Genomic DNA, 22,743 nt, shown 5'->3' with positions numbered 1-22,743 from the left:
ATGCAAAACAGCATCTCTCCTTTTTCAAAGGCTAAAGAAATTAGTCACTTTCCCACTGACTCTCACTAATTTTTCATTAAAGGCATCCGTTAGTCTTGCGAGACCATGGATCTGCGCCTGGAAAGTCTTCACTCTCCAGGGCGCACGCCTGGGCAAGGTTGTATGGAAGACCAGCAGTTGCTCATGCTGCAAGTCTCCCCTCTCCACAACACCAATGTTATCCAAGGGAAGGGCATTAGGACCCATACAGCTTGGCACCAGTGTCGTCGCAGAGCAATGTGTGATTAAGTGCCTTGCTCAAGGACACAACACGTTCCCTTGGCTGGGGCTCGAACTCACGACCTTCAGGTCGCTAGTCCAATGCCTTAACCACTTGGCCACGTGCCTACCCTATAAATGCACCGTAAACCAGATCCTATCCAGATCACCATAAACCATATCCTATCCGGATTACCATAGACAACATCCACATCCAATCGGAATCACCATAAGCCACATCCACATCACCATAAACCAGATCCTATCCAGATTACCATAAACCACATCCTATCTGGATTACCATAAACCACATCCACATCCAATCCACATCACCATAAACCAGATCCTATCTGGATTACCATAAACCACATCCACATCCTATCCAGATCACCATAAACCATATCCTATCTGGATCACCATAAACCATATCCTATCCGGATTACCGTAAACAACATCCACATCCTATCAGAATCACCATAAGCCACATCCGCATCACCATAAACCACATCCTATCCAGATCACCATAAACCACATCCTACCTAGATGCACCATAAACCACATCCTATCTATCTGGATGCATCACCACTTCTCTGCCCATGACCTCAAGGTTAGATCAAAACCAGCCTCCCCTTCATAAAGTCTGTCTACATTTCTCATCAACTTAGTAAAATAGCAACATAATCAAAGACTCCTCCAACCCCTCCCCCAAACATTCTCTTTTCTTCCCCATCCCATCGGGCAGAAGATTAAAAACAGCCTGAAGGCACATGCAACCAGGCTCAATGACTGCTTCCGTCACACTGTTACAAGGGTCCCTATTACAATATGATGGGACTCAGAACCTCACTATATCAGGGATCCCCAACCTTTTTTGCACTGCGGACCAGTTTAATATCGACAATATTCTTGCAGACCGGCAGACCCGCGGTGGGGGTGGGGGCAGGTAGGGTTGCCAACGGACAAGAGTAGCAGTCAAATATGTTGCGTTTACCCCCAAAAAAGACTACAATGACCATGAAGCCTTGCGCAGGCACCAGTGCGCATGTGAGTCGTGACCTGCAAATCCTTTTTGGCGATTCTGTTCGGGGGGGGGGGGTGTGTTAATCACGACCGGAATATAGTTGATAAGTGGTTAATACACTCAATTTTGTTTCTAAAAGGGTTTTATCTAACGAATTTAATATTAAACACACAGCGCATATTTTCTTTGCATGGATATAGTGCTAAGACAATCATCAGGGGAGCTTGAAGTAAGTGTTGAACGAACTTCCAGTAGAGGTGGTAGAGGCAGGTTCGATATTATCATTTAAAGAAAAATTGGATAGGTATATGGACAGGAAAGCAATGTAGGGTTATGGGCTGAGTGCAGGTCGGTGGGACTAGGTGAGAGTAGCGTTTGGCATGGACTAGAAGGGCAGAGATAGCCTGTTTCCATGCTGTAATTGTTATATGGTTATATAAGTAAGTCAATAGCATCATAACATTTTAAGTAACATTTGGATATTAAACACACAGCACATATTTTCCTCATATGAACATATAAAATCATTGCAACACACCAATATCGCTGAATCAGTGGGAGCCCTGGGCTTGTTTTCCTGCAACAAGACAGTCCTATCGAGGGGTGATGGGAGACAGATATACTCGAAGGGGGTTCCTTATGTCCAGTCTATTCTGCAATTTAGTTTTCGTTGCATTCATTGTAGAAAACTCCGCTTCGCAGAAAAATGTTGGAAATGGAAGGAACGTTTTCAGTGCTTTCATGGCTATCTCAGGATATTCAGCCTTGACTTTGATCCAGAATGCCGACAGAGGATTTATGTCAAACATACTTTTCAGCCCGCCGTAATTTGCAAGCTCGAGTTGATTTCCTTCCCGCGCTGACCTGGATGATGACCTCGCATGCATAATGGCTCAAAAGTGACCCTGACTGGAAATGAGGAAAGGTCCAGCTGACTCCTATCGCCAAAATATATCGTTTCCTCGTGGCCCGGTAGCACATGCTTTGCGGCCCGGTGGTTGGGGACCACTGCTATATACCTCACTCACCATCTACCTAATTAAGACCTTGCACCTTACAGTCTGCCTACACTGAACTGTCTCAGTAACTGCAACACATCATTCTGCATTTTGTCATTGCCCTCACTATGATGTACTGTTGCAATACATCTTTATGAATGGCACATAAACCCCAGATTTTCACTGCACCTCAGTCCATGTGACAATAATAAACCAACTCACCATTTTTCTCACCCCATTCCCAAGCCCTACACTCCTCAGTCTGGAAACTCCTCCCACATCCAGCCTGCTGAGTTCCTTAATTTATTTTCTGAGCTTCTGTGAGCTCTTTTCTCATTCCTCTGGACTGCAGAGACCACAGCCAAACCTAACCTGCCCTTTCCTCACACAGTAAACCCACCATCCCAGGACCAGACTGGTGAATCTTCACTCCACTCCTACTATTTTCAAAAGGTGAGGGATTTTTTTTAAGATGATGCCAAGCTGCAGTCAGTGTCGAGATTGTGGTTTTTAAGTTCAGCTATTTTTTAAGCTCTAAGGAATGGTTTAGGGGACAGAGAGGGGAGTTTAGGAAGGTTAGAGATCAGATTAAGTGTATATTTCGATCAGATTAAGTGTATATTTCGATCTACATGTGATAAATAAAGCTGAATTACATGGGAAGGTCTCTCTCTCCCCACCCCCTTGAAAAATTCTCATAGTCTGTCTCCTTGACGCAAGTCTAAAATCTGGGTAAGCCACGATCCCCAAACATCCCACTGATTACTCCCAATATATTCGGCAGTGCTCACAGGCAGGTGTTGTGGGGGAGGGGGGACTCTTGTGGAATTTTCTATGGAATGACTGTATGCGCAAACTAACTGAAAATACAAGCAACCGTGTGAATGGGGCTTTGTTTGCTTGCTAAACCAGTATCAATTGCAAGGTATTAAATCTACTCAATATCTCCAGGATACACTCTGATGGGATTGGTTGTGATGACTGCCATGGGCTGAAGGACCTGTTTCCATGCTGTGGATTGTATCATTTTGATCAAGTATGGAACAAAACACCAGCAGCAAGATGGGTACCCGAACTAATCAGTTCATTACGTCTGTCTCCAGTGAGTACTTCCTTTACAGTTCATATGCCGCTGATACCTTAAGTATTAAAAATTAAGGCATCTTTTATTTCATCTACAGAAGCAAAACCAACTCCAGACATTATACCTCGTACACAGTGCATAGGTATATGATAAAACTAAAATAAAAGTTAGCAAATGTTCTACTTTTCCTGGCCAGGGAGAAAGTCAGTAATTAAAAGCCAAACATCTGACATGCCAAATGCATACTTGCCTCAGCGTCCTGGAGCTGACCACCATTTGAAATTCAGTCATACGGAAGATGTTATGAATTGCCCGAGCAGCCAGAACCTGTCTCATCGTTTCATAGATCACTTCACTGTCCTGGTCTGTTGTTATTTCTATGGAGCCCAAAAACCTCACAGTAAACACTTGGTGCAGGAGCAAATCTGAGGAAAGAGTAGAAAGAGTCAAGTTCCATAACCCAGCTCCCAAAGTTGGAAATACTGGACAGTCTCAGTGGAGAGAAGTGTTTCATATCTGTGACTTTTCACCAGTTCTAACCTAATGTGCCGGAGAATATTCACCATATTTTGCTCTCTGGATTATATTTTATTTACTATTTAGATTTCAAGTATTTACAGTGGAGTAAATTCTGACCGTTTACTGTCAGGCTTACCAGTCTTCCAAGACTCCCCAGGTACCCCGGGATCCCAGTTCCTGTGTTCTGAAATTGAGCTCAACCTGGGATTAATTATAAAACTATCCAAAAAGAACTAATTGAAATCCGGTGGAATTTACATGAATAATACCCAACAGTCTAGAAAATCTGCCTATCCAGCACCAACGTCCTGAAGGTGCAGATGAGCACAGACCCGTGATTGAAGTGGTACTGTGTAACGCAATAGTGGGAACATGCTGCCATCTTCAGAATAGAGCCCCTGACATACCACTCCATCAACTCCTCCTGTGTGTGGAAACCAAAGCACTGCAGCTTCCAGAATCCTGAAATTGAAACAGAGCCTCCTGGAAACACTCAGCAGGTCAGACGGCATCTGAGGGATTCAGAACCGTCTGTTGTACATTCTGTTGTCAAGGAACACATATTAAGTGGACTGAAAAGAGAAACTGATAGATTAAGAAGAATGAATAAAGGTGGAAAATATGTCTTGATTTAAACTTCAACTTAAAATTAGAACCAAAAGTCTCACCTTTGCCTGCTCCTATGCTTGTGAAATGGATTGAAGACATGGACTAGTTAAAGTGATGTTGTAGCATAAAGGTTCGATATGGATCTTGGGGCTAATTAATGTTGCTCAGTTGATTGGACCATACCAGGAAGAGTTCTGTTTAAGTCTGATATGCCCTTTGCCCTTGTCCTTTCAACTAGAAACAAAAGACATAGGAAGTAATCAGCAGGTCGGGGAGCATCTGGGGAAAGGGCCAGATCCAAGATCTTAGGTCTGCCCAGGGTGTAGAATGTAGAACACTGCAGTACAGTCCGGGTCTTTCAGAGAAGGGAGCCTACAACCTCAGAGTAGATGGGGGACATTGTGAAAAAGCTTGGTTTTTGTGATGTTCGCTTTTCATAACTCAAAACAGAATGTGTGGGAGTGCCGACTACATAAATGCAGCCTACACAAAATCCTCTAATTATCAGCACTCAGCTGCTGCCTTTAGAACAGTTATTTTCCCTTGCAAACACCAATAAGCCATTCATTCTTACCTTCTGGAGCAGTATCTGTGTCAGGGTCTGATTTTCCCAATGGGACTGTGCCTCTGAAAGACATTTAACCAGTTAAAGAAGACGGACACATTTCCTTAGATGAAGAAGCTCTCTGACTGGTCTGTTCTGGCTTCACACACCTGCTGACAGACTGGTTTTCTTCACTTGCTGGACACAGGTCAAATCGAATCGGTGTTCCAGGGACGATGAGAGGCTCTGCTGATTCCGGCAGCTCTGTCAAAACTTTCTCATTACGAGCAGCTTCAGCACCTTCATTCTCAACTCTGTAACCCATGAAAAACAATGAACTGGTACACCACAGAGATCACTTCTGCAGGGGAAATAACTCGAGATTCTTCTTGTCCCCGATCACATAAAGCAGTGGTTGCAGGAGGCTGCAGGTGGAACACTTACATCGCTAGGACAGGATGGCGAGGACCTGATCTTAACATTTAAGAGCTCTATCCTACATCCTATGTCATGTCAGCTGAACATGACCAGCCACTGCACAGTCACCTTTCAAAGTTTCTTATTCTATTTAAAGATTCAGCACAGTAACAGGCCCAGTGACCCACGCTGCCCAACCACACACAAGTGACCAGTTAACCCCGCACAAACCAGAGAAATCTGCAGATGTTGGAAAACCAAGCACCACACACATGCTGGAGGAACTCAGCAGGTCAGGCAGCATCTGCAGGAAAAGAGTACAGTCGGTGTTTCAAGCCCTTTGACAGGACTGCAGAAAAAAAGCTGAGGAGTAGATTTAAAAGGTGGGGGAGGGGAGAGAGAAACAACAGGCTGGTGAAAATTGGAGGGGGAGGGGTAAAGTAAAGAGCTGAGAAGTTGACTGGTGAAAGAAGGCTGGAAAGGGGAATCTGATAGGAGAGAACAGAAGCCATGGAAGAAACAAAAAGGGGGAGGAGCACCGGAGGCAGCAATTGGCAGGCAAGGAGATAAGGTGAGAGGGGGAAAAGGAGATGGGGTATGGTGAGGTGAGGTGAGGTGGGGAACATAACCGGAAGTTCGAGAAATCGATGAACCCTGCATCTTTGGAATGAGAGAGGAAACTGGAGTATCTGGAGGAAACCCACACGGTTACCAGGTGAACAGTGGGGGAAGTGAAGCTGGGTTGCTGGTGCTGTAATAGTATTACACTTACCAATATGTTACTGTGCCACCTCAAACAACACTCATTCTCCTCTCACTACCATTCCTCATCCAGCAGTGCCCACACCACCCCAAGCACAACCCTCTCCCCACCACCAGCCTGATTAACTACACTTGCTAACTGATCACCCAATAAGTGACAAGAAAGAGATAACCAACAAAATGAATTTGCTTTGATGGTCTAACAATCATAGCCAGTGTGGGAACTGGAGAAAACTTGCTTCACTGAGCAATTGTGCACATTTAGTCGAGCAGGAACTGCAGGTGTTTGCTGAGTGCTGCCATTTCATGGTTCTTGCAATGAGCAGGTTTGAAGATTTAAAAGGCTATGATTTCACCTCTTCAAACTGTGCTCCCCATGAATACATTTCTAGAATTAATCCACTAGTCCTTGAATATCAGAAGACTTTCATCTCTATAGCAGTGTTAACACCATGACCTGACCTAGGGAAGCCACACAGAGGAGCTGACAACAACAGCTTGCTCAAAGAGGAATGTCTTAAAAGACAGGAAGAGGAGAAGAAAGGAAGCATGATATACGGAAGTGGTGGTCAGCAATGATAGAGGAATTAAATCTGGGGTTGGACAGGAGGTCAGAAGTGTACAAAACTATCTCATAAAGCAGAGTCCTGAGATAAATTGGGGAAGATCATGGGGAAAATTTAGAAACATAGAAAACCTACGACTCCTCCTACTGGTATTGCATGAAGTAGACGTGTTTCTCGAATGGTTCCGTTCTTTTTAAATTACTGAATCCAATCTGCTTTGAAAACTTACTCCTGGAGTATTATGATGTCCCGTGCTAAAACTTCTAAAAAAAAAGAGGATCCTTCTGTGATTATGGAAGCTATTGCGGAGCTAATTTGGAAAGCTCAGAGCAAAATGTCTGAACAACTTTCAGATGTATGTTTAAAAGTTACCACAGAGTTTAAACGAATGGAGATTTTGCTGCAGACCATTCAAAAAACTTTACAAGAACATACTACTCAGATTCAAGAACATAAAGATGCTGGATACTAAGACGGATGAGTTGGAAAAGTTTGGAGATAAACAATTGAAAAGCGTTGAATCTTTAAGACAAAATATTGTTGCCTTGGAGAATAGATCAAGAAGGAACAATATATGAATTTTGGGTCTTCCTGAGTTGGTCGAAGGCAAGCGACCTTCAGAATTTTTTGCAAAACTGTTGGCTCGTTTGTCTTCTGACGTTTTGGATACTCCACCAAGAATAGACCGGGCACACCGAGCCCCAGTGTTTAGATCCTCTTCTCAACAAAAACCTCAACCTGTGATAATTGCTTTTCATGACTTCCAAACAAAGGTTACTATAATTCACCAATCTCGTCGGTTAGGTATGATTAACTTTGAAGATTATAAGATAAGGCTGGTCGAAGATTATTCGCCTGAGGTATTAAATGAACGTTTTAAGTATAAAAAGGTCATGGCAGAGTTATATAACAAAAGCTATAAACCTTCACTAAATTACCCCGCTCACCTCAGGATCATTTTGAAAAATGGATCTCCTAAGTGGTTTCTTTCCATTGAGGAAGTGCACGATTTTCTTCAGGCCAAATCAAGTCCAGAAGACTAATTGTTTAATACTGTATCATATAAATTACGCTTCCTTAGCTTGACTGATTCTTTGTTGTTGGAAGTTTGCAATCTAATGGTTTAGTACATCTTTCTTTTGAATAATTCTCTCTTCTATTCTCGTATACTCTTATAATTAGTTTATGTTCTTATTATGTTTTCTTTGCTGAGTTAATTTTTTTTCAACATGATGTTTTGAACTCTTCTTTAGCTCTTTTTAGTCTATCAACTGTTTATTTCTACTTTATATAACCTTGTTCCCTCAGTTTGACTGATCAATTGGTTGCAATTGTGCAGTTTATTACTTCTTTCTTTGAACAATTCTTTTTTCGATATATTTTCATATATCTTTTTTTTTTAAAAGATGTGCTGTGTGCCTTCCGGCTACCACTGCATGCTTCGCGGCAATGTATCGGTCAGCAGCTTGGAGGGTGGGGGCCACTGCACCACCCCAGCTTGAGACGACTCAGTCTAACGCACCATCATCAGTGTGCTCGGCGCTGTCTTCCCGATTCCAGTAAGTGATACTACACTGTACATACATTATTTCTATATTACATAGGCTGTATATTTTTACGTGTTATTTGGTATGATTTGGCAGCTTCATAGCTTAAAGGTCACTGGCGAGAGTGTTTTTGCCGGGAGCGCTTGCGTGAGATTTTCGCTTCGGAGAACAGTGCCGGCAATGATTGTGGAAAAGTATTTCTACTTTATATAGGCTGTGTATTTATCATATCATTCCTGCTTTTACTATATGCTAGTTATTTTAGGTTTTATGTGTTATTTGGCATGATTGACAGGTTATTTTTGGGTCTGCGAACGCTCACAAAATTTTCCCATATAAATAAATGGTAATTGCTTCTTCACTTTACGACATTTCGGTTTATGAACTGTTTCACAGGAAGGCTCTACCTTCGGATGGCGGGGGAAACCTGTATTAATTTTCTTACTTTAAATGTGAAAGGTTTAAGCCGGGGGTCCTCAACCTTTTTTGCACCGCGGACCAGTTTATTATTGACAATATTCTTGTGGACCGGCCCACTGGGGGGGGGGGGGTGTTAAACACGACCAGAGTATAGGTGATAAGTCAACTATGTCACTTACAAGTGGCTAATACACCAATTTCGTTTCTAAAGGGTTTTATCTAACAAATTTAATATTCAACACACAGCGCATATTTTCCTCACATGAATATAGTGATAAGTCAATTGTAACAGTGGTCCCAAATCTCCGGGCCGCGGACCGATACATTGCTGCAAAGAATGCAGTGGTACAGCGGTAGTCGGAATGCAAACACGAGGAAATCTGCAGATGCTGGAATTTCAAGCAACACACATCAAAGTTGCTGGTGAACACAGCAGGTCAGGCAGCATCTCTAGGAAGAGGTACAGTCGACGTTTCGGGACGATACCCTTCATCAGGACTAACTGAAAGAAGAGCTAGTAAGAGATTTGAAAGTGGGAGAGGGAGGTGGAGATCCAAAATGATAGGAGAAGACAGGAGGGGGATGGAGCTAAGAGCTGGAAAGTTGATTGGCAAAAGGGATACGAGATGATCATGGGACAGGAGGCCTAGGGAGAAAGAAAGGTGGAGGGGTGAAGCCCAGAGGCACCCAGCACATCTTTAATAAAAAAGCCGAAATAAGCAAGCTAATTGATTAGGTGCCGCCCGGCACGTAAATGTCGGCCCAGATCAGAGGCGATGCAATCGGCAATCTCCTCTGATCTGGGCCGACATTTACATGACAGGTAGCACCTAATCGATTAGCTTGTTTATTTCTGTTTTTTTCTTAAAGATGTGCTGGGTGTGTCCCAGCTACCGCTGTACCGCTGTATTCTTCGCGACCCGGAGGTTGGGGACCACTGAATTGTAAGTCACTTATAAGTCAAGAACATCATAACATTTTAAGTAACGTTTGGATATTAAACATACAGCGCACATTTTCCTCATATGAACATATAAATTCATCGCAACACACCAATATCGCTGAATCAGTGAGAGCCCTGGGCTTGTTTTCCTGCAACAAGACAGGAAATGGGATGATGGGAGACAGCGATACTTGAAGGGGGTTCTTTATGTCCAGTCTATTCCACAATTTAGTTTTCATTGCATTCATTGCAGAAAAATCTGCTTCGCAGTGATACGATGTTGGAAATGGAAGCAACGTTTTCAGTGCTTTTGTGGCTATCTCAGGATATTCAGCCTTGACTTTGATCTAGAATGCTGGCAGAGATGTTATGTCAAACATACTTTTCAGCCCACCGTCATTTGCAAGCTCAAGAAGTTGATCTTCCTCCCGCGCTGACATGGAAGGTTCAGTGGAAACATTCACAAATGGGTCATGGCCCCATTCCTTTGCACGTCAGAGTCACAGATGACCTTGCGTGCATTAAAGTTCAACAGTGGGTGTGACAGGGAATGAGGAAAGGTGCAGCTGACTCATATCGTTTCCTCTCGGCCCGGTAGCGCATGCTTTGCAGCCCGGTACCGGTCCGCAGCCTGGCGGTTGGGGACCGCTGGTTTAAACCACCCTGTGAAATGCAATTAGATTTTACCTATATTAAGAAATTGAAGGCCTCAATTATTTTTTTTTACAAGAGACACATGTTCGCAGATTTGACTGTGGGCGTTGGAACAGTCTAGCTTTTCATTCTTCCTTTCAAGCCAAGGCCAGAGGTACTTCGATTTTGATTGACAATTCAGTTGCTTTTGTTCAACATGATGTAATGTCTGACCCCAATGGGTGGCTCGTTATAGTCTCAGGGAAATTAGATAACAAACTAAACTCTATGTTCCGAATAGAGATGATCCCAGCTTTTTTGAACTTTTTTTTTCTTTTTTACCAGACTTAAATTTGTACTCTTTAATCTTGGGAGGTGATTTTAATTGCTGTCTTGACCCTGTTTTAGACTGTTCATCTTCGAAATGATTGAATATGAGTAGATTTAACTTTGGGTCCAATTTTATCCAATGGATTAAATTACTTCATTCATCTCCCACTGCACAGGTTCTTACTAACTCTCAGAGTTCTAAACCATTTAATCTCCAACGTGGAACCAGACAAGGATGTCCTTTGAGTCCTTCGCTTTTTGATTTGGCTTTAGAGCCTTTAGCCACCGTGTTTCGTGAATCCGTTGACATCTCGGGTATTTTAAGGAGGGGTATCACTCATAAGTTGTCGCTTTATGCTGATGACCTTTTGCTTTACATCTCTAATGTGGAGTCCTCTCTACCCTCATTACTTCCTTTACTTTCTGAATTTAGTCAGTTCTTAGGATATAAACTTAATCTTCATAAGAGTGAACTTTTTCCTTTGAATAATTTGGTATCAGTCAACTCTAACCTTCCTTTTAAAATTGTAAGAAATCAATTTACTTATTTAGGTATAACAATTACTAGGAAATATAAATTTCTTTTTAAAGAAAACTTTATCACTCTTTTGGAGTATGTTAAGAAGGTACTATCAAATTGGTCTTCCCTTTCTTTATCACTGATTGGATGTATCAATTCTATTAAAATGAATATTTTGCCTATATTTTTATATCTATTTCAAGCCCTATCTGTTTTTATTTCTAAATCCTTTTTTTGACTCTTTAGACTCGATTATATCTTCTTACTTATGGAAGAATAAACCCCCCCTCTGATTAAACAAAGTTCATCTTCAGAAAACTAAAAAAAATGGGGGATTAGCCCTACCCAATTTTAGGTTTAACTACTGGACAGTCAACACACTCTACCTTAAGTTTTGGTTATACTATATTAATCGTGAAGACTGTCCGGTTTGGGTTTCTTCAGAAGTTAATTCTGTTCATAAATTTTCTATAATTTTTCTTCTTGGTTCTTCAGTTCCTCTATCCTTAAGTAATTTAACTGATAATTATGTAGTTAAACATTCTTTGAGGATTTGGTTACAATTTAGAAAATTCTTTGGGTTATTTGGTTTTTCACTCTCTAGTCCCATTTTCTCTAATTTTTTTAAAACCTTCTTTGACTGATTTAGTTTTAAAGAGTGAAATAGACTAGGTATTACGCAAACAACAGGAATTCTGCAGATGCTGGAAATTCAAGCAACACACATAAAAGTTGCTGGTGAACGCAGCAGGCCAGGCAGCATCTCTAGGAAGAGGTGCTGCCTGGCCTGCTGCGTTCACCAGCAACTTTTATGTGTGTTGCGAGACTAGGTATTAAATGTTTTCAGGATCTGTTTGTTGGAGATAGTCTTTCCTCATTTGATCAATTATCTATTAAATATAATCTTTGTAAAGCTCACTTTTTTTAGATATTTACAAATTAGAGACTTCTTGCGTTCTCAACTTCATACATTTCCTAAATGTCCAGACAAGAATTTAATTGATACAACTTTTACTCTAAAACCTTTTCATAATGGATCTATTTCTAATATTTATAGTATGCTGTTGGCAGTGAGAAACATTTCGTTAGACAAAATTAAAAGCCTCTGGGAACAAGGCCTACAGATTTCAACTGATGAGGATACTTGGAATGAAATTTTTTAAACTTGTTCACACCTCTTCGTTATGTGTGCGTCACTGTTTTACAATTTAAAGTGGTTCATACAGCCTATATGACTAAAGGTAAGCTCTCTCGTTTTTACTCAGATTTTTCTCCATAGGTGTAATGTCAAAGAGGCCTCTCTAATTCATATGTTTTGATCCTGCCTGTGGCTTGATAAATTTTGGAAAGAAGTATTTCAAACTTTCTCGGAGCTTTTTAAAGTAAACTTTAAACCCAACCCTCTGACTGCCTTGTTTGGCATTGTTGGAGGAAATGATTTTACTCTTAAACTGAATGATTTGCATATTTTGGCCTTTATTTCTCTTTTAGCCAGAAGAGTTTTGTTGCTTAAATGGAAAGATGCCACTCCGCCTACTCACGCCCATTGGTTGATTGATGTTATGTCATGTTTAAATCTGGAGAAGATTAGGTGTTCTATTTCTATACCTAGACAAGTTTTTTCCACACTATGGGGACCTTTTTGGAACTACTTTCACAATTTTTGACTTGTTCAGCAATGATGATGGCTAATATATGTTTGAATTTGCTACTATATGTCAGAGATTCTTTTTCTTTTAACCAAACAGCTTTTTTTTCTCTTTTTTTTTGTTATGGGGTTTTGATTTTGCTTTAGATTAGAATAAAATATACTTTTTCAATATTACGGTTAATTTACTATACATAGATATGGGGCATTTTAACCTTGTTTCTGTTTCCATAATATCATAATTTATTTTGTATTCGTCTATGCAAGTAATTAATAAAAATATTGAAAAAGAAAGAAAACCTACAACACAATACAGGCCCTTTGGCTCACCTTAACCTTAGAAATTACCCAGGGTTACCCATAGCCCTCTATTTTGCTGAGCTCCATATACCTGTCCAGGAGTCTTTTAAAACTATCATATCCGCCTCCACCACCGTTGCCGGCAGCCCATTCCACGCTCTCACTACTCTCTGCATAAAATACTTACCCCTGACATCTCCTCTGTACCTACTTCCAAGCACCTTAAAACTGTGCCCTCTCGGGGGGCGCCAGTGCACATGCGTATGGATTAGACGTGCTTGGTCAGTGCTCCTCTCCGAGGCCTCGATAAAATTACTATTATACCCTGTTTTATTCATGCATAGGCCAACAGTGTATGTCTAAACTCAGTGTCTGGAAAAGCTTGACAATGCCGAAGGCAAATAAAGCCAAGACCGCCGACTGCCAAACTACCGAAGTTAGTGCTAACAACGGGTCTGTAAAGAACTTCTCCGCGTCTGAGATATCGTCAGATAAAACTTACGCCATGTGTAAGGAAATAGGTCAGGAGATTTCTGAGTCAGTTCTGCGTGGCATTAACGGCCGCTTTGATGTTTTTGAGACCAAGTTTCAGACGCTTGTGGCCTCACAAGCTGACTTACAAGCCCATGTGGCTAATCAAGAACTAACCGCTTGCGACCTTGAAGCATGCGTGCAAGAGCTTGAAGCTAAGTATTCAGAGCTAATGAGACAAAATAGCCAGCTTGAAGCTAAAGTGCATGACTTAGAGGCTCGTTCCCGGAGACATAACATTAAGATTGTAGGGATACAGGAGGGCGAGGAGGATGGTAAACCTACTGAATTTGTTTCCAGACTGATTCCCAAGTTGCTCGGGGAAGAGCATTTCCCGTACCAGGTTAAAGTCGATCGCGCACATCCCTCTCTCCAGCCAAAGCCAGCTGCCGGCGCTAAGCTGCGCACCATCTTGGCACGTATCCATCACTTTCAAGTGAAAGAGCTGATCCTGTGCTGCAGCAGACTACCACCCATGGAGTATGAGGGAAACAAGGTCTTCATCTTCCCGGACTATACTAATGAGCTGATGACTCAATGTTGTGCCTTTCAAAATGTACTGCAAACTCTGCGTGATGGAGGAATCAAGTACTCCCTGCAAGTATCTGGCTAGGCTCTGTATTTATCATCATCAAGATGGAAGAGTGCCTAAAGTATACGATGACCCGATGGAAGCAGCACGATTCTTGGAAAGGAATAACGCACGCAAAAGGGAGTAGATATATTGACACTGTTTATTCAGCTTATATTTGTGCCGGTTTCCATGTTGGGATAAGGGGAAACCTGCTCGTTATATGTAGTTTTACAATGCTGTATACTGCACTGGGATTTAATTGCAGAGAATGTTCTAAATATTTCTGTTATTATAAGGGTAAAATTTGAGTTGGTGTCATGAATGTTCAGCTTTAGGTGCTAACATTGGATAACTCTCCCCTGCCCTAATAGCATTTGTTTAACTGTATTATATAGTTTGTGTTATAAATTTTCTCGGAGCGGGGGTTTGTGATAACTGTGTAGTGTTACCTGCCCAACTGTTCCTTTTGGGATGGAAATGGAGAACTATGTGTCTGGTTTAGGGAGACACGAACAGGGGTGGGTTAGAGCGTGTGATGTTCTTGTTTATGGCTCAGACATGTTTTTTTTGTGTATGTTGTGTTCTATGAGGCTGCCAGCTATTTTGCATTGTTTACTATGTTTGTGCTCAACTCTAATAATCTCCTTTTTATTCTCATATGCAAAGGCCTTGCGATAGAACGCAGCTGGGGGGGGGGTAAAGATATTACAATAGTCTCGTGGAACGTTAAGGGCCTTGGTCATGTTGTTAAGAGGGATAAAATTTTTAGACATCTTAAATCTCTATCCGCAGATGTGATTTTTCTACAGGACTTGATAGTTAGGGGGTCAGATAGGTGATTCTGTGGGCGCAGTCAGGAGACCCAGATGGTAGTTTGCCTCCCTGGTGCCAGGGTCTGGCATGTTTCTGATCGCATCCAAGATATGCTGAAGTGGGAGGGTGCAGAGCCAGAGGTCGTGGTACAAATTGGTACCAATGACATAGGTAGGACAAGGAAAGAGATCCTGAAAGGAGAATATAGGGAGTTAGGAAGGGAGTTGAGAAGAAGAACTGCAAAGGTAGTAATCTCGGGATTACTGCCTGTGCCACGCGACAGTGAGAGTAGGGATGGAATGAGGTGGAGGATAAATGCGTGGCTGAGGGATTGGAGCAGGGGACAGGGATTCAAGTTTCTAGATCATTGGGACCTCTGTTAGCGCAGGTGTGACCTGTACAAAAAGGACGGGTTGCACTTGAATCCTAGAGGTCTAATATCCTGGCGGGGAGATCTGCAAAGGCTACTGGGGAGACTTTAAACTAGAATGGTTGGGGGGGGGGGTGGGAATCAAACTAAAGGGACTAGGAGAGAGGAGGTTAGTTCTCAAATAGAGGAAGCTAGTAGACAGTGTGTGAGGGAGGATAGACAGGGGTCAGAGAACAGGAGCACTCAGACCGAAGATGTAGGGGAGAAGGAAGAAAAAGATAACAAAGTTGTTTGCACCATTAAGGATAAACAGAGAGTAAGAGGTGCAGAGTTTCTTAAATGCATCTATTTTGATGCTAGGAACATTGTAAGAAAGGTGGATGAGCTTAGAGCATGGATTGATACCTGGAAATATGATGCTGTAGCTATTAGTGAAACATGGTTGCAGGACGGGTGTGATTGGCAACTAAATATTCCTGGATTTCGTTGCTTCAGGTGTGATAGAATCGGAGGGTCAAGAGGGGGAGGCGTTGCATTGCTTGTCACAGAAAATATTACAGCGGTACTTTGGCAGGATAGATTAGGGGACTCGTCTAGGGAGGCTATTTGGGTGGAACTGAGGAATGGGAAAGATGTAGTAATGCTTATAGGGGTGTATTATAGACCACCTAATGGGGAGTGAGAATTGGAGGAGCAAATTTGTAAGGGGATAGCAGATATTTGTAGTAAGCACAAGGTAGTGGGATTGTGGGAGATTTTAATTTTCCACACATAGACTGGGAAACCCATTCTGTAAAAGGGCTGGATGGTTTGGAGTTTGTAAAATGTGTGCAAGATAGTTTTTTGCAGCAATACATAGAGGTACCAACTAGAGAAGGGGCAGTGTTGGATCTCCTGTTAGGGAACGAGATAGGGCAGGTGACGGACATATCTGTTGGAGAGCACTTCGGGTCCAGTGATCACAATGCCATTAGTTTCAATATAATTATGGAGAAGGATAGAACTGGACCCAGGGTCGAGATTTTTGATTAGAGAAAGGCTAACTTTGAGGAGATGTGAAAGGATTTAGAAGGAGTGGATTGGGACAATTTGTTTTATGGGAAGGATGTAATAGAGAAATGGAGGTCATTTAAAGGTGAAATTTTGAGGGTACAGAATCTTTATGTTCCTGTATGGTTGAAAGGTAGAACATACAGGGTTAATGGTAAGGCACTGAGGAGTGCAGTGGAACACAGGAACCTGGGAATACAGATACAAAATTCCCTAAAAGTGGTGTCACGGGTAGATAGGGTCATAAAGAGAGCTTTTGGTACATTGGCCTTTATTAATCAAAGTATTGAGTATAAGAGCTGGAATGTTATGATGAGGTTGTATAAGGCATTGGTGAGGCCGAATCTGGAGTACTGTGTTCAGTTTTGGTCACCAAATTACAGGAAGGATATAAATAAGGTTGAAAGAGTGCAGAGAAGGTCTACAAGGATTTTGCCAGGACTTGAGAAACTCAGTTACAGAGAAAGGTTGAATAGGTTAGGACTTTATTCCCTGGAGCGTAGAAGAGTGAGGGGAGATTTGATAGAGGTATATAAAATTATGATGGGTATAGATAGAGTGAATGCAAGCAGGCTTTTTCCACTGAGGCAAGGGGAGAAAAAAAACCAGAGGATATGGGTTAAGGGTGAGGGGGGAAAAGTTTAAAGGGAACATTAGGGGGGGCTTCTTCACACAGAGAGTGGTGGGAGTATGGAATGAGCTGCCAGACGAGGTGGTAAATGCGGGTTCTTTTTTAACATTTAAGAATAAATTGGACAGATACATGGATGGGAGGTGTATGGAGGGATATGGTTCGTGTGCAGATCAGTGGGACTAGGCAGAAAATGGTTCTGCACAGCCAAGAAGGGCCAAAAAGGCCTGTTTCTGTGCTGTAGTTTCTATGGAAAGGTTAAAAGTTTGAGAGAGCCATGGTTTTCAAGGGATATTGGAAACTTGGTTCGGAGAAAGAGAGAGATCTACAATAAATATAGGCAGCTTGGAGCAAAAGAGGTGCTCGAGGAATATAAAGAATGTAAAAAGAATCTTAAGAAAAAAATTAGAAAAGCTAAGATATGAGGTTGCTCTGGCAAGTAAGATGAAAATAAATGCAAAGGGTTTCTACAATTATATTAATAGCAAAAGGATAGTGAGGGATAAAATTGGTCCCTTAGAGAATCAGAGCGGATGGCTATGTGCGGAGCCAAAAGAGATGGGGGAGATTTTGAACAATTTCTTTTCTTTGGTATTCACTAAGGAGAAGGATATTGAATTGTGTAAGGTAAGGGAAACAAGTAGGGTAGTTGTGGAAACTACGACGATTAAAGAAGAGGAAGTACTTGCGCTTTTAGGACCTTGAGGGAAATTAGTGTGGAAATAGCAGGGACTCTGACAGAAATATTTCAAATGTCATTAGAACCGGGGATGGTGCCAGAGATTGGCATATTGCTCATGTTGTTCCATTGTTTAAAAAGGGTCCTAAGAGTAAATCTAGCAATTATCGGCCTGTGAGTTTGACGTCAGTGGTGGGTAAATTGATGGAAAGTATTCTTAGAGATGGTATATATAATTATCTGGATAGACAGGGTCTGATTAGGAACAGTCAACATGGACTTGTGCGTGGAAGGTCATGTTTGACAAATCTTACTGAATTTTTGAAGAGACTAGGAAAGTTGACCAGAGTAAAGCGGTGGATGTTGTCTATATGGACTTCAGTAAGGCCTTTGACAAGGTTCCACACGGAAGGTTAGTTAGGAAGGTTCAATCGTTAGGTATTAATATTGAAGTAGTAAAATGGATTCAGCAGTGGCTGGATGGGAAACGCCAGAGAGTAGTGGTGGATAACTGTGTGTCAGATTGGAGGTCGGTGACTAGTGGTGTGCCTCAGAGATCTGTACTGGGTCCAATGTTGTTTGTCATATATATTAATGATCTGGATGATGGGGTGGTAAATTGGATTAGTAAGTATGCAGATGATACTAAGATAGGTGGCGTTGTGGATAATGAAGTAGGTTTTCAAAGCTTGCAGAGAGATCTAGGACAGTTAGAAGAGTGGGCTGAAAGATGACAGATGGAGTTTAATGCTGAAAAATGTGAGGTGCTACACTTTGGTAGGACTAATCAAAATAGGACATACATGGTAAATGGTCGGGCATTGGAGAATGCAGTAGAACAGAGGGATCTAGGAATAATGGTGCATAGTTCCTTGAAGGTGGAATCTCATGTGGATAGGGTGGTGAAGAAAGCTTTTGGTATGCTGGCCTTTATAAATCAGAACATTGAGTATAGGACCTGACGAAGGGTCTCGGCCTGAAATGTCGACTGCACCTCTTCCTACAGATGCTGCCTGGCCTGCTGCGTTCACCAGCAACTTTGATGTGTGTTGCTTGAATTTCCAGCATCTGCAGAATTCCTGTTGTTTGCATTGAGTATAGGAGTTGGGATGTAATATTGAAATTGTACAAGGCATTGGTAAGGACAAATTTGGAGTATTATGTACAGTTCTGGTCACCGAATTATAGGAAAGATGTCAACAAAATTGAGAGAGTACAGAGAAGATTTACTAGAATGTTACCTGGGTTTTATCTCCGAAGTTACAGAGAAAGGTTGAACAAGTTGGGTCTTCAGTCTTTGGAGCGTAGAAGGTTGAGGGGGGACTTGATGAGGTATTTAAAATTCTGAGGGGGATAGAGTTGACGTGGATAGGCTTTTTCCATTGAGAGTGGGGGAGATTCAAACAAGAGGACATGAGTTGAGAGTTAAAGGGTAAAAGTTTAGGGGTAACATGAGGGGGAACTTCTTTACTCAGAGAGTGGTAGCTGTGTGGAACAAGCTTCCAGCAGAAGTGGTTGAGGCAGGTTCGATGTTGTCAATTAAAGTTAAATTGGATAGATATATGGACAGGAAAGGAATGGAGGGTTATGGGCTGAGTGCAGGTCGGTGGGACTAGATGAGAGTAAGAGCTCAGCACGGACTAGAAGGGCCGAGATGGCCTGTTTCCATGCTGTAATTGTTATATGGTTATATAGTTATACAGATGGAGAAACTGAGGTTCTTGAGAACCAATTCAATTTTAAAAATTTTGGCTATCTGGGATCCACTTCTTGCCTACCTGACGAGGCCGGGAGCGGATGAGCAATTTCCCCTCAGCTGATTTCCCATTGCCCTCATTTGAGATTTAATGTTTAGTATTTTTGAGCATTTTGTACAAGAGGCATCCCTCTAATGTCATGTCCCTTTTTTTTGCTTATTTCATTTTTACATATGTCTGAGCTGGTATGTTCTTGTTTTTTTTGAAAATTTTGAAAATAAAGTATAAAAAAAAACTGTAGCCTCTCATGCAGCCTTCTATATATTGGCGAGACCCGACGCAGACTGGGAGACCGTTTTGCTGAACACCTACGATCTGTCCGCCAGAGAAAGCAGGATCTCCCAGTGGCCACACATTTTAATTCCACATCCCATTCCCATTCTGATATGTCTATTCATGGCCTCCTCTACTGTAAAGATGAAGCCACAGTCAGGTTGGAGGAACAACACCTTATATTCCGTCTGGGTAGCCTCCAACCTGATGGCATGAACATTGACTTCTCTAACTTCCGTTAATGCCCCTTCTCCCCTTCTTACCCCATCCCTTATTTATTTATTCCCCCCCTTTCTTTCTCTCTCTCTTTTTTCTCCCTCTGTCCCTCTCACTATAACTCCTTGCCTGCTCTCCATCTTGCTCTGGTGCTCCTCTCCTCCCGTCCCATGATCCTCTCCCTTCTCCAGCCTTGTATCCCTTTTGCCAATCAACTTCCCAGCTCTTGGCTCCATCCCTCCCCCTCCTGTCTTCTCCTATCATTTCGGATCTCCCCCTCCCACTTTCAAATTTCTTACTATCTCTTTCAGTTGGTCCTGACAAAGGGTCTCGGCCCACAACATCAACTGTACCTCTTCCTATAGGTGCTGCCTGGCCTGCTGCGTTCACCAGCATTTTTTGTGACTGACAAAAATGGCTTTTGCCTCCTCAGTGTTTACCTGGAAGAGATTTCTGTTCATCCAGTCCAGCACATCAGCCAAGCAATCAAAAATCCAAAAGCAATGAAAGGTCAGGGTAGGTAAACAAGGCTCGGTAGGAGTACGGTGAAGATCGGTGCAGAGGGACAAAGGGGGGGGTGGGTACACTGAAGAACGACTTGCCTAACAGTCATTTAGTGGACTCTCTGACTAGAAGAACCAAGGAGCTCCAAGAAGAGCCCAGTGACAGGACTGCCAAGGACAACATGGTTCAAAAGGTACATTGCATTGAAAGTGATAAAGAAACATAGAAAACCTACAGCACAATACAGGCCCTTTGGCTCACAACGCTATGCCGAACATGTCCTTACCATAGAAATTACCTAGTGTTACCCATTGCCCTCTATTTTTCTAAGCTCCATGTACCTGTCCAGGACTCTCTGAAAAGACCCTATTGTTTCCGCCTCCACCACAGTCACTGGCAGCCCATTCCATGCACTCACCACACTCTGCATAAAAAACTTATCCCTGACATTTCCTCTGTACCTACTTCCAAGCACCTTAAAATTGTGACATCTTGTGCTAGCCATTTCAGCCCCAGGAAAAAGCCTCTGACTATCCACACGATCAATGTCTCTCATCAGCTTATACACCTCTATCAGGTCACCTCTCATCCTCCGTTGCTCCAAGGAGTAAAGGCAGAGTTCACTCAACCTATTCTCATAAGGCATGCTCCCCAAACCAGGCAACATCCTTGTAAATCTCCTCTGTACCCTTTCTATAGTTTCCATATCCTTCCTGTAGTGAGGTGACCAGAACTGAGCACAGTACTCTAAGTGGGGTCTGACCAGGGTCCTATATAGCTGCAACGTTACCTCTCGGCTCCTAAACTCAAACCCACGATTGATGAAGGCCAATGCACCATATGCCTTCTTAACCACAGAGTCAACCTGCGCAGCAGCTTTGAGTGTCCTGTGGACTCGGACCCCAAGATCCTTCTGATCCTCCACACTGCCAAGAGTTTTACCATTAATACTATATTCTGTCATCATATTTGACCTACCAAAATGAACCACCTCACACTTATCTGGGTTGAACTGCATCTGCCACTTCTCAGCCCAGTTTTGCATCCCATTGATCTTCTGCTGTAACCTCTGACAACCCTCCACACTATCCACAAACCTTTGTGTCATCAGCAAATTTACTAACACAGCCCTCTACTTCCTCCTGCAGGTCAATTATAAAAATCACTAAGAGTAGGGGTCCCAGAACAGATCCCTGAGGCACACCACTGGTCACCAACCCGTCTACAACCACTCTTTGCTTTCTGTGGGCAAGCCAATTCTGAATCCACAATGTCCCCTTGGATCCCATGCCACCTTACTCTCTCAATAAGTCTTGCATGGGGTACCTTATCAAATACCTTGCTGAAATCCATATACTGCTCTACCTTCAACAATGTGTTTAGTCACATCCTCAAAAAATTCTATCAGGCTCGTAAGGCACAACTTGCCTTTGACAAAGCCATGCTGAGTATTCCTAATCATATTATGCCTCTCCAAATGTTCATAAATCCTGCCTCTCAGGATCTTTTCCATCAACTTACCAACCACTGAAGTAAGACTCACTAGCCTATAATTTCCTGGGCACCCTGAGGATATCATCCTGAGCGCCTTATGTTATTGTTGACTGCTGTTACTCCTATACTCCCTGCCCATCCTCTGGGCTTCCCCCCTCCCCCTTTCTTTCTCCCTAGGCCTCCTGTCCCATGATCCTCTCATATCCCTTTTGCCAATCAACTGTCCAGCTCTTGGCTCCATCCCTCCCCCTCCTGTCTTCTCCTATCATTTTGGATCTCCCCCTCCAACTTTCAAATTGAGGATGTAACTAGCAGAGTGGATAGGGGAGAACCAGTGGATGTGGTATATTTGGAGTTTCAAAAGGCTTTTGACAAGGTCCCACACAGGAGATTAGTGTGCAAACTTAAAGCACACGGTACTGGGGGTAAGGTATTGATGTGAATAGAGAATTGGTTGGCAGACAGGAAGCAAAGAGTGGGAATAAACGGGACCTTTTCAGAATGGCAGGCAGTGACTAGTGGGGTACCGCAAGGCTCAGTGCTGGGACCCCAGTTGCTTACAATATATATTAATGACTTAGACGAGGGAATTAAATGCAGCATCTCCAAGTTTGCGGATGACACAAAGCTGGGCGGCAGTGTTAGCTGTGAGGAGGATGCTAAGAGGATGCAGGGTGACTTGGATAGGTTAGGTGAGTGGGCAAATTTATGGCAGATGCAATTTAATGTGGA

At 42.5% G+C, this 22,743-nt stretch overlaps 2 protein-coding genes across 6 annotated transcripts in view; one reads left to right on the top strand and one right to left on the bottom strand.

Moving 5' to 3' along the window:
* Positions 1-22,743, bottom strand: part of appl2 (adaptor protein, phosphotyrosine interaction, PH domain and leucine zipper containing 2) — a 137,603-nt gene that overhangs the window by 21,525 nt on the left and 93,335 nt on the right. For all 5 annotated transcript variants that reach the window (XM_072241685.1, XM_072241682.1, XM_072241681.1 and 2 more), the window contains 3 exons: positions 5,204-5,347; positions 5,064-5,116; positions 3,612-3,786 (listed from right to left, as the gene is read on the bottom strand). In XM_072241685.1, coding sequence (XP_072097786.1) covers positions 3,612-3,786; positions 5,064-5,116; positions 5,204-5,347 — 372 coding nt within the window. The remainder of the gene's footprint in view (positions 1-3,611; positions 3,787-5,063; positions 5,117-5,203; positions 5,348-22,743) is intronic.
* On the top strand, positions 10,444-15,515 carry LOC140186922 (uncharacterized). The gene is made up of 3 exons (XM_072241686.1): positions 10,444-10,496; positions 12,229-12,412; positions 13,464-15,515. The coding sequence occupies exons 2-3, from the start codon at positions 12,403-12,405 to the stop codon at positions 14,261-14,263; spliced, it is 810 nt and encodes a 269-aa protein (XP_072097787.1). The 5' UTR covers positions 10,444-10,496; positions 12,229-12,402; the 3' UTR covers positions 14,264-15,515.

Source organism: Mobula birostris, chromosome 23 (genome assembly GCF_030028105.1).
Source record: "Mobula birostris isolate sMobBir1 chromosome 23, sMobBir1.hap1, whole genome shotgun sequence".
NCBI lineage: Eukaryota > Metazoa > Chordata > Chondrichthyes > Myliobatiformes > Myliobatidae > Mobula > Mobula birostris.
The sequence above is the reverse complement of the archived record's forward strand: the minus strand, read 5'-3'. Positions and strand labels throughout refer to the sequence as shown.